The following is a 12,603-nucleotide window of genomic DNA, read 5'->3' as shown; positions in this document are numbered from 1 at the left end:
AAAAATTAAACTTTCTAACAATAAGGGTAGTTAAGCACTGGAATAGGCTTCCAAGAGAGGTTGTGGAATCCCCATCACTGGAGGTTAAGAACAGGTGGACAAACACCTATTAAGGATGGTCTAGGTTTACTTGGTCCTGCCACAGTGCAGGCAGCTGGACATGATGGCTTCTCAAGCACCTTCCAGCCCTACAGTGCAATGATTCTGTGTCTGACTGATAGCTCTAGGCTTGGCCAACAGAAGGAATCTTCCTGAAGATATTTTCTTCAGACCATAGTGCATAATAGGTTATTTTAAAAACTATTTATAAATGTATTTTCTCCTAAAATGAAAATCTTTCTATTTCTTAAAACTTTATTTTAAAAAAAAATTCTTTATATGGACCCTTCATGGTAAGTTTATGTCTAGGTGCCTTATCTCACAAGGTGCTGAGCTCCTTGTGTAGACTTTAGTGGGAGTTTTGGGTGCAAGAACAATATGTGCTTTGTCTCATGATCACTATCTTCTGACACCTCCTCTCCTTTCCACTTTTGCATTTTAAACAGTTAGGGGTTGACTGTGCCAGTGTATTTGCCAGTACCAGAATAATCTTTCATGATTTGACCTATCTCTTAAGTTATTATACAGGGAGCCTCTGGAAGCTTGAACTATGGTCTATGCCAAAACTGGGTGTATAAATTGTGCTGTACCTGGAACAATGTCTTCTGACATGGAGTCCCTTCCTTCTCAAATGCATTACTCCTTCTGCTTGCAGCACTGGCAGATCCCTCTCGGCCGAAGGTTTCGTTCCCTGAAAATGTGGTTTGTGTTTAGAATGTATGGAGTCAAGGGACTACAGGAGTACATCCGTAAGGTGACCTTCTTTTATTTTATGGGAAAATTTGTGTTGGAGATGGGGAGAGAAGAGGGGCTTAATAAGAATCCACATCTATGTGCCTTCTGCATATGTACACCTGCATGCATAAACAAAGCTTGTTGCACAGCCCAGTTCATGCAAGGGCCTGCTTTTCACCCTATGTCCTATCATGGCAGTTATATCATTGGGGTCACAGCTATTGATCATCTTATGGTACAGTCTTGAGAGGCTGAGAGTTTTAGATGCCACATTAGTGGCATCATTCAAAACAAAGCCAAGACTTTTCATTGATGCTTAGTTGTTGTATGTATTTATTATGTATTATTTTATTATGTTGTATGTATTTATTATACATTAGGGTCAGGATTAGGGTGTTAAGATTTGTGTATGCGCCCATGATTTACCGGGCATGTTACTTAGTTTGACTGAAGCTAGTTTAAGGTGTTTCCTGCATGGAAGTGCCTTCAGGATATGGTTGCCTGCAGATTACAATTTATCCTAATTATGATTAAGTACTGGGGACATTCCTGCTTTGGTTACAGGGTAGTTTGTCATCACCGTAAATGCATGCGCTATTGTGCTGTATGGTGTACATACTTCTGTTGTAAATATAAAGTAAAACTGCAAAATACCTTTTATGTTTCCAAACTCAGGAGAAACTTCTGGCAAAGATAAAAATACAGGGCCAGATCCTGCAGTTACACTAGCTGAGGTTCTGGTTCAAAGTCTACAGCAGTAGAGATTTATATTTAATTAGCTATCTAACCTCTGATTCTGCCTGTTCTTGGTGGGAGTGTGTGTGGACACAGATGTGCCAAACTCTCCCAGGGACACATACTTCTTAACAAAAGTAGGACTAGTACCACAGTTTTCTTCCTTAAGAACCTTATGCGGACTAGCTAGTGGGAAGAGGAAAATGTTGCCCCATCATCTGCCTAAAATGCCTAGAGAGCTTCTCCCAGCGTTGGATGCCACTACTGTAGCAGATGAAGGATAAATGGAAGTTTTATGCTTTTTGTTTTGCTTTGGTTTTTATTTTCTTCTGCATAGATACCTTGTAATTTCTGTTTGGCTCCATGGACAACAATCTAAATGGGATTTTGATCTTTATTATGTTCTGGAGAAACATATTTTGGGGGCCACAATGACATTGGCTTTTTATCACCTCTGATACAATCCAAAAGTGAAATTTTGGATCTCCTGTCTTTCTCTTACTGAAGTGAAAATGGGCTCACCGTTTGTTATACCTCAGCCATTATTGGAGCTTTCACTGCATTGGTCTCTCAGGTCAGGTTTTGCAGATGGCAATTAATTCAATTTACTGGCAAGGTTTTAAATAGCACTAAATCTCATATTCTTCTGGTGGCAGAGTTGAAGTCCTCACGTTGATTACATGTACTTTATTGGATTAGTGTTAATACCTTATTAGTAACATTCAAGAAACTTGCCTGGCCTTTCTCTCTTCTCCCAAACATTTCCCTGTGTGCTCAGAGAGCAAATACTTGCCTTTTTAGAGTCCCATAGACACCTTTTGAAGGCAGTTTTCCCATAATGTCTGGAAATGCATCACTTTTGTAAAGCTATTGACTTCAGTGGAGATGAACCAGGGATGAATGTGGCTCTTCATGTTTCTGAATAGACATTTTTCCTGGTTTCTAATTTAACTTAATCCTAATGTTTTAGATTAAGCCTTTACAGACGTGCTGGGCGGGGGGAGGGGGGCAAGGGGTGTAATGTTATTTCCTTGAGCACTAGAAAAGCTGTGGGATATAGTTCTCCAAAAAACCAACAACCCACACATGGCCAAATTATGACCTCACACGTCACACTTGTGACTTCAGTAGTGTTACATGGGTATAATTGAGAGTAGAATTTTGCTTACTGATTAATGATTAGTAGTGATTAATGAGTGATTAATTTAGACTCGATTTCTTCCATTTGGAACGAACGATGGCTCATCACATTCTCTGGCTTTCATTGCTTCTCTAAAAAAGTCTCCTTTGTTTCTCTCAGTGGAACTGCAAGGGCAAGGACTGATTGAGCTTTGGTTGTTTAGTAATCTAGATGACAAGATTGGTCTTTTAGATCAGTTGCCTTCTATGAGATTGCAAACATTGCAATATTGTTACAAACTGTACCAATGCCCACCAACAGCAGTTATAATGTGTTCCATACCTCCCTTCCCCATTTCCCTCCCCTCCTCTTTCCAGAAACCATTCTTTATTCCCAAAGATACTGTGATGAATTTCCTTTTGGTGGTTGTAGTAATAAGGAATGTTATAAACTCTGATAATGGATTATATTGCAAAACTGTAAACAGTTTCCCAAATGAAAAAACTCTTGAAACTTAATCTCACTTTCCCACCCCTCATCGGTCTTTAAGGATTTGTATAATTCCAGGCCTTGGGAAGTTCTTTCCATTTAAACATACGGTAACATCTCAAAAATAATAGTTTTCATACTTCCAGTGCTGGTCAAGGCAATCCTTCTAAAAAGAACAGCCAGTACTAGCTTGTAGGTTACACTTGGTGTTTCATTTGATTTGTGCCACAAGATGATCCCTGAAGTTGCCAGAACTATTTCTCAATCAGCATTTAAAGAGACAAGAATTAGTTTTTGTGTTTGCTACACTTGGTCACATAGTGCAATGAAACAAGACATGAATAAATCCTGCAGTCCTCTGTGGGTAGATTTACACTGCAAAGAAAAACCTGCAGTGCTGAGTCTCAGAGCCTGGGTCAATTCACTCCGGGAGCTGAGGCTGCAGGGCTAAAAATAGCGGCTAAACCCCACCCTGTTTGGGGTGGAGCCTGGGCTGTGAAACCCAGCAAAGGGGGAGGGTTTCAGAGACCAGGCTCCAGCCTGAGTGGGAATGTGTATGTTGCTATTTTTAGCCCTGCTGCCTGAGCCCCTGAGCCAGAGGCAGTCGACCTGGGCTCTGAGACTCAGTGCCATGGGATTTTCTTTGCAGGGTGGACATACTCTGTGTGGACATTCCAGGCCTCAAATACAGTGGGAATGCTGTGTTTCTGCTGCACTGGTGAGCAATCAGTGAAGAGGCCAAAGGGAATCCAAAGCATGGAGGCCTTACTTGTAGGTTTGGGGAGTAGGATCCCATTTCGTCCCTGCTACTACAAAAGCCACCTTGCTAATTCCTAAGACACTTAGGCACTTCAGCAAATTTCATCCAGTTCCCACAGGCAGGGCCGGCGCAACCCATTAGGCGACCTAGGTGGTCGCCTAGGGTGCTAACATTTGGGGGGTGGCGACCGGATGTTCGGCCACCCCAGTCGTCGTCAGTATTTTGGGGGCACGACCTTCCGCCGCCTCTGTTGGGGGCGGTATTTCGGGGGTGGGACCTTCCGCCGCCTAGGGCGGCAAAAAAGCTGGCGGAGCTCCTGCCCACAGGAAAAGCGCTTTTACTTTGATTCCACTTGTGCAGCCAGGATTTAGCCCAAAAGCTTGGAATTTTGAGAGATGACAACTTCTGACAAGTTGTAGCAGGGGAAAATGCCATAATCTACCATTTTAGTGCTGTGATTAGAAGAGATGAGATGTCTCTTTTGAAAAAAAAAATATTGGTCTTAAAATATACCTGATACTGGCTGTTCACATCCAGATCTTTTTTTCTGCTTTCCATCTCCCCATAGTTCCAAACAGTTGTATTTTTTAAGAAAAAAAAGTATTTTTTTTAGCAGTTAAAGATGGTTGCTGTGTTTGCAGCTTTCAAAGTCTGTATCTGACTGAATGGATAACCACTGCAATCTGGCACATGCTTGTGTTGAGATAGGCAGCTAAGGAACAAAATATTCCTGGGATAGGAGCATGGGTGACTTTGGTTTAATTATAGCATCATGTTTTGCTTCTAAAACCTTTCAGTTTATACTCCTTATCATTTACAAAATGGAATATCAACACACTGCAATGTAAAGAGTTTAAAGAGGGTGTATTGGGGTGAGGAGGAAATCACTGCCAAGAATTTTTTGGGGAGAAAATTGTGTGTTTTGGAAGTAAATTCCAAGATATGGAGAGGACATCAGGAGGGCAACAGTAAATAGCACAGGAGAATGAATAAGAGCACTCAGGATTGCCCTGTAATCAATTGAAATGTGAGACTCAAAGCAGAAATGTGTCCATTTTTAAACCACTTGAGAGTAAGCTAGTGCTGTGTTGCTGTAAGTCAAGTAAAGTGGTCATGAGCTAGCAGAGAAACTTAGCTTTCTGTCCTGTCTGTAATATTTGTTCCATAGGTATATTTTTAAAAGTCATTTTTTACCTGTGATCCCCTGGATGTTCTGATTCATTTGTTCAAATACATCCCCAATAGCTTCAAAAGAAATTGGACTGAATATACTTTTTACAATAAACAGTTCTTCTGTTCTTCACCAATGATAGGGGACTGAATTCTGCTTCAAACTAGCAGCAGAGCTTACGGACCAGCTGGAAGGGCATAGAGAGTACATTGCTCTTCTCTGTCTGCAGCTATACCACCTCAGGTGGTGATCTTTCCAGTCCGATTTTCATAAACCAAGCAGGCTTGGGCTGGGTCAGTAATTAGATGTGAGAACTCGGAGGGAAACCTCATGTGCTATGTAAAGTGCTATTGGTGATTCAGTAGATGGCACCCTTCCCAGTACTGAGCCCTTGCTCAAGCATGCTCTTATGGGTCACCGTGCTTTTTGGAAATGCCATCTTTTGCATGAGTGATAAAACCATTTGTTAACGATCTTGTGGCATTTTTCCCCCACAAAATTAAGGGTTTAACCTTGGTATCCTGCCCAAATTCCAATTCAGAGGAAAAACAATCCTTGCTCCAAAAATTTACAACTGAAATTGGACAACCAGGACAGATACTGCATTGGCGTGTGATTGCTTCCCTTCACAAAGGTGCATGCAAACCTCACAGCCCAGAAAAAGGGGAGTATATGAGGGCAGGAGGGTATAGTGGGTAAGACACCTTTTGGTTCCTCTTGATTCCAGACTGCTGCAGGGTCCACTCAGCTCAACCTGAGCTACCTGTGAGCAGCTGCACCACCATGAAGCACTCTGCAGTGCTATGCGCCCCACCTCTTGTTGTCTTCAGCCCAGCCCCAGCACACCCATTACACCAGAGCTTGAAAGATGGTGCTTCATAAACCAGCCTGGGAAATTATTCCCTGCATGGTTCCAGCGCTTCTGGTTTATGTATGGACCCATAGCCAAAATCACACCCCAGATGACTGATGAAGATGTAATCTTGTAGTGCCTTTTTTTTTTTTTTATTAAATGAATTTTCATTGAAAGGCTTCACAGGAGTGTGTGCGTGTTTAAGGAGGGATTTTAATGAAAAAGAGGGTTGTTGTTTGGGAGACAAAAGGGACTCTGTTGCAAGCATAGAGGGGAGACTGAAGAAGGTGGCCTCAAGTTGAGAATGGGGGAAGCAGCAGTAGACAAGCTGCAGCTTGTGAAAAGCACAGACAAAAGAGGGGGCAGAATTGTATAGAATTTGAACATGAAGACGATACTAGTGATGGTATCTGAAGTGGGAAGTGACCTGGTCCAAATGACAGGAGAGAAGGGTGATTTTGGTAGTAATATTCTGGATGGCCTGGGAAGGCTGCAAGATGAGATTCAGAGAAGACTGAGAGGAGAAAGTTGCAGGAGGCTAGGAAGAGATGAACATGCATACAAGAGATGCTATGTAAGTTTGTGTGTACACAAGCATTACTAAATCATATCAGCTTTTGAAGGATTTGCAGATGAAACTAACATACAGTGTTCAAATGCCTTTACAGCAGGTGTTGGCAAATTTTAAACTTTGTGGACAAAATCTTAATAAAGAGAATGCCTCGCGAGCCTACCTCTCTCCCATTCATGATCTCATAAACTGTCTCCCTTCACCATTCACAATGACACAGACCACTTCTTCTCCCATTCACAATCACATGGACCAGCCCCCATTTTTATTTTTATTTTGCAGTCCCAGAACATGCCACTTCCATATCCCTGGTAAGGACAGCAGTTGTTTAGCTGGAAAATGTTAGGAAAATACTTTTAGCTGCTTTTAATGAAATTTAGCAGCGTGAAATAAAAAGACAACCTGTATCAAGAGGCAGGCCAGCTAGCTAGCAGCAAGGGCTCTTCAGATCACCATTATGTGGCCCATGCACCACATTCTGAGAACCCATGCTCTAAAGGAACTGTACAATCTCAGTGGAAGGACAGGACCATAAACAGTAACAACTACAGGGTTTTTTGTATTTAAAAAATGAAATCAAATTTTAAACATTAAAATAATATTAGCATGGTAGGACTATGGCTTCAAAATGGAAGAAATTTGGAGGTAAGGCATTTCTTTCCTTCAATAACTACTCCATTTGTATCTCAACATAGCAGGAATCTAAGAACAGTATGTGATCTTCCCTCCCATGCGTCTGACGAAGTGGGTATTCACCCATGAAAGTTTATGCTCCAATACATCTGTTAGTCTTAAAGGTGCCACAGGACTCTCTGTTGCTCCTCCCTGGTGAGTGTGCCCTCAGTTCAACAGGCAGGGCTTCATTCTCACAATTTTCATATATTGCTCATAGGATTGAGATCTCTAAATCCTGGTATCCTGTTGTGAACTATCTTAATTCTGCTGCAGTACCTAGGTACAACAGCTTGAATTGCAAATGGAGAGAGAGGCCTACACTCCAAAATCCCTTTGGTCTTGTGGATTTTAAGCTTCAAATCTCAATAATGTTCAACTTTTTTGTATTTACTGCAGTATGGATTATTAGCACTGCAGCAGTCTTTGTGAAAGTAATCACGAGCAATTCTTCCTGGCTTAGCAATGCCGGCCTTTGGCAGCTGTGATTAACTTAATTGTATAGCATGCTGAAACTTTTGGGAAATAAATAAACTGTAGTCTCTCCTTTTCCGTTGTGTAAAACCCAAAGCACTTGGCGCCCCCCAACGTCTTTACTGATTACTGCTGTTATTAAAGTTCTCCCTCAGCTAAACACAATTGTACTGCAACTTTTCTTATTACCTGTACTTCCATAGCATCCAACTTCAACCTTTATTTTCTTTGAGATTTTATTTTTATTGTCTAGCAAACATTTTGGTGCAAAACTGGACAGAGATGTCATCCAGAAAAATGTAATAATAACTATTCGAGGTTTTCTGTACAAACTACTTACAATGAGCTAAATCCAGAACACTTTACTAAGTTTTTGTTCATTTCTTACTTAGACAACATGCCTATTATGTTCAGTGAGAACTTTGTCCAAGGATTGAGTAAAAAAGTAAAAGTTTCAAGATTTTGCCCACTACGTTTAATTATATCACACCTAACTAAAGCACATACAACACAGAACAGGTAAATTTCTGACCCCATTAAAGTCAAGAGGATTTTATATAGTATACATGTACAGGGCCATGTGCCCTGATGTACACCCTATTTCATGGGTTTTATGGAGTGCAATTTGGGCTACAGACATAGAATATATGGTTATATCAGGGTACAGAATGGATGTTACAGTACAAGATATAATGTACATATATTTATATATTACTTGTATCTTTCACAGTCATGAACCCAGTATTGTTTATATTTGGTTGTATCCATATGCCTCAGACAAGATTGAGGTCTTACTGTTTTACAAGACTTGATTCCTGGCCAGAACAGCATCCAGTCTAATTTAAGCCAAGATGGAACAAATGAATGTAATAAACAGTGGGGAGAAAGTGGTAACAGCAATAAGAACAGCTGATTCCATAGGCTATCAGTGTGCATGATCTGAAAGTTCTAAATTAGACAAGGTTTTTCTATTTTAAGAAACAAACATCAGAAAGCTATAATTAAGATTGCAAGATGTCTTTCACTGTAATTTCTGTTTTTACTGGTTCATGACTTTTGGAAAATCTCCTGATAAGCTGAAACATTCCATGTTTAACTTCAGCCCAAAGCAATATTTTTGTTTGATATTTTCCTTGAACTTTGAAAAACAAAGTGTGGAAGACAAAAATACACATGATTATTTTGTGGAATGATACTTAAAAAAAAAAAAATTATGGCAGTTCGAAACCCATTCCTCCACATGTGCCTAACCATTCTCAGTGAGGAGTAGTCATGGTGTGCAAAAAAATTGTAACTATAATGGTTTGATTTTCTAAGGTGCTAAGCACCTGTAGGTCCATTGATTACAGTGGGATGGAAGGGGGAATTGGGTGAGGGAACCACTCTGAGTAGAACAGGCAGAACCAGGACACCTATTCTTTTACTGTCAAATGCTGCTGCTGCTCCATCTACTGGCAGAAAAACTAGGAGTACATATAACTCCCTAATGAGGTTTTGACCACTTCTCCTCTTCTTTCAGATTCCCATTCCTAATGATTCCTCACTTGAAAGATGAACTAGGAAAGCCAACAGGGAGCTATGCTCCCACATACTACCCCTTATTTAACCTCTGCTCCTTAGGCTGCTAAATATATACTTAAAGCATGCGTAATATCAGCGATGGTGTTGCTCTAAGAACCTTCATTTTGTCATTTCCTGAATTCTGTGTGTTTTCAGTTTGCAACCTTAATACAAATTTTTGAAGTGTGTGTGTGTAATTTGGGGGGAAATTAATGTTAAGACATTGCTTGGATGTTAAGACTTCCCAGATCATTACTGATCTACATACTGGTATTTTTCTTGATATGTCTGATTTCTAAAATAAACTGCAACTTCTTCACACACACACACACACACACACACACACACGCACACACACTGTACTTGGCAGCACTGGGGGTAAGGGAGCATTTCAATCCTATTTTAGTTCAGGATAAAAGAAAAAGTTGTTACTTGGAATTACTATTATTTATTATTAATATGACACCATAAATTTGGATGATATTTTACAATGGTGTCTAGATACTACTGTGACAAGCACATTAGAAATGCCTTAATAGATACAGTGGGCCAGAAGTGCCAGACATGTAGGAAGATCTCTGACCTATAAAGTCTCTAAAAGTTATGAACAAGATGTAAATTAATATGAATAGACAGAGTGTTAGCATGTGGCTTCTAGAAGTTTTTGTAAAGGGTTGAGGGGCAGAATGTGTAAACAGATTGGCAAATGTTATCCTTTGATTAATCTGATTGATACAATATAGACTTTGCTTTCTTTCTCTCTCTAGCATGTAAAACTGTCACATGAATTTGAAAACCTGGTACTTCAGGATAAACGATTTGAGATCTGTGCTGAGGTCACACTGGGACTGGTGTGCTTCCGACTAAAGGTAAAATAGCAATGGCTTTTTCTATTGTTCCCTCTTGTTTTTTGAAGGTATTGATAGAATATATAGCACTGGATTAAATATTGTTATAGCTTATTTATTTATTTATTTGTTTATTTAAAATTGTAGAAAACTCTTGATACACACTCTACATAAACCAAAGAGGATCAAAGAAGCAATCTTGAGCCAGATTCTCTTTTTTAGCATAAGATTAAATTTAAAGAAATCCTAGCATGTTACGGTATGGAAATGCACAGTTAAAAGGCACCTGAACAACCATAACACTGCCCTGTATTGACACTATGCAATAGCCGTATGATTAAAGAATTTTAGGATTTAGATTAAACTGTTTTTTAAAACCCATGTTTGTTCAGAGTGTCATTACAGAGCCTTGTTAAGATTGTTTGGGTGCCAAAACTGTGGTTTCCCATACCTGAATATGATAGGATTTCTTTTCAGTTTAAGCTTAACTCTGAATTTATAATACTTGTTTTGGGGAGAATTACAACATCCCTGTAATGTTTTGTTTTAATCTTAAATTATTGAATGTACTGTTAACCTTATTGCCATCTTAATATGTGGAGGGCAGGAGTATTCTGGGAGCTTCTTTTAGTGTGGGGTGTTTTTAATTATTAAAATGTCAGTCATGAACACTAAACCAGAAACCCAAGAAAGTTACCATATGTTATTTCTTATAATTTGAAGATGAGAACCATCAACAATATTTTTTTTGTTTTGTTTTTTTACTTTTAGAGCCAGATTTACTAGTATGCTGGGTAATTCTGGAGCAGTACAAAACAACCAGTGTGCATTGACCTGTAAATTAGGCTTATAGTTGCCTTGCATCACCAGATTGGCACATATGAGTCGAGATAGATTGGTGATCTTGGCCCTTAGTTTGCAATTGTCTTAGTTATTCAGGATACAGGATATATTTTTTAAAACTTTTACAATATATAATTTAACTTGGCAAATAACATTCCAGAATATGAAAGCAGAATTCTATTATTATAATTGAAAGAAAAAGTGAATACTATCTATAAAATCCTGGAAGTGGACTGGACCACATTGGGGCAAGATGTGGGTGACAGCATAGAGGAATATTACTGAGAGAAGAGGGTTCTCTGGTGGTGTTTGGAGTAGGGGAAAGTGTCAGGGTGTGAAGGTGAGAATATAGGGGATACAGGAGGATCCAATGGCAATGTCAAGGGTAGAGGGGAAAAAACCAGGGAGACATGCATGAGACATAGGTGGGAATAGGCAAGGGAGGCTTGTGTTGAGGAGAATAGAGCTGTGCACAGGCAGCAGCCTAGGGTGGGGAGCTAGTGTCAAGACATCCACACTTGAAATACTCCCAGTGGCTCTTCTTTTTTGGCTCCTCTGAGTACCATAGCAGTACTACAGGGGCAGTCCATTAAATCAGAGACATCTCTCAGGGACTGGTCTCCTTCCCCACACCTTATGTCCCACCACGGGCCCACCTGTTTGCATAGCACCAGTCACTCTAATGTAACCCTCATCCCCACATACAGCCATAATTTCCCCAGGGCCATGTGCATGTCTGTTTCCCTCTCCCCCTCACACATAGTTCACTCTCCAGACATCATAAAGCAGTACTGTGGAGAGCCAAGAAGAGGAAGAAGTGGCCATGACATGGAAGTAAGTGAGGCTCTTAGGAGAACAGGAGGAGAATGTGAGGAGGTAGAGCAGAGGGAAGCAGGGGTTCTGGAGTAGGGAAGGGGGCTATGTTAGGGAGACAGTGCTACCTCAGTGCTAGTGCACAGTGGAGTGGAGACAGCAGTGCCCTGGGCAGCCTTTCAAGCACAGATATTCTAAGCCAGCATGGAGCCCCTGGAACCTTTAAGGGGCAAGGACAGCTGGGGACAATTTATCTACCAATGAGAACTCTTGCTGCATGAGTCCCATCTCTCATACCACTGACTCATTAATACCAATGGAATTGTAGCATGGAAATTAGATGTGGAGGAAGGCGGATGATTTGCTGTTAACTCTGACATCAGAGTAACCAGAGCTGTTGACCAGAATCTGTTTGTACCCTATATAATTAGCTACAACAATTGTTAATAACTTAGCATAATTGCAACCTAATTTATCCAAATGTAGCCTATGCACAGTGAATTTTAACTATATGTAAAATTTAAAGAGTCTGCATTGTTCTGTTAATATCGTTCAGAACAAAAAAAGTCTGACTGAGTGCTAAGTTTCTTAAAGGGCCTAATTTAAATTATTATTTATAAACCAATTAACAGATTTACTTATAAACACTCGAAATTCATTCTGTACTCTGTGTAAATGCTGTACATCTGCTGTACAAAGTAAATGCTGTACACTGGGGAGGGTACACAGTATTCTTCATACATCATAAAGAAGGCTGAATCCCTGTTTCAAGTGCAAAACTCAATTCAGTGTTAACTAATTATGGAGCTGGAACCTTAATGAGCTGAACTGGAACACTGAATATGAACAACACCGAGATT

The 12,603-nt window shown here is 40.1% G+C and overlaps 1 protein-coding gene across 1 annotated transcript in view; it reads left to right on the top strand.

Annotated features, from left to right (window-relative positions):
- Positions 1-386: 386 nt before the first annotated feature.
- Positions 387-12,603, top strand: part of LOC117872654 (aromatic-L-amino-acid decarboxylase-like) — a 17,064-nt gene continuing 4,847 nt past the window's right edge. Inside the window, exons 1-2 of the mRNA XM_034761338.1 lie at positions 387-853; positions 10,007-10,108. Of these exons, the coding sequence (XP_034617229.1) occupies positions 650-853; positions 10,007-10,108 (306 nt within the window). The 5' untranslated portion in view covers positions 387-649. The remainder of the gene's footprint in view (positions 854-10,006; positions 10,109-12,603) is intronic.

This window comes from Trachemys scripta, chromosome 2 (genome assembly GCF_013100865.1).
Source record: "Trachemys scripta elegans isolate TJP31775 chromosome 2, CAS_Tse_1.0, whole genome shotgun sequence".
In the NCBI taxonomy this organism is placed as follows: Eukaryota; Metazoa; Chordata; order Testudines; family Emydidae; genus Trachemys; species Trachemys scripta.
Note: the sequence above shows the minus strand (reverse complement) of the source record. Positions and strands in the feature narration are given on the sequence as shown.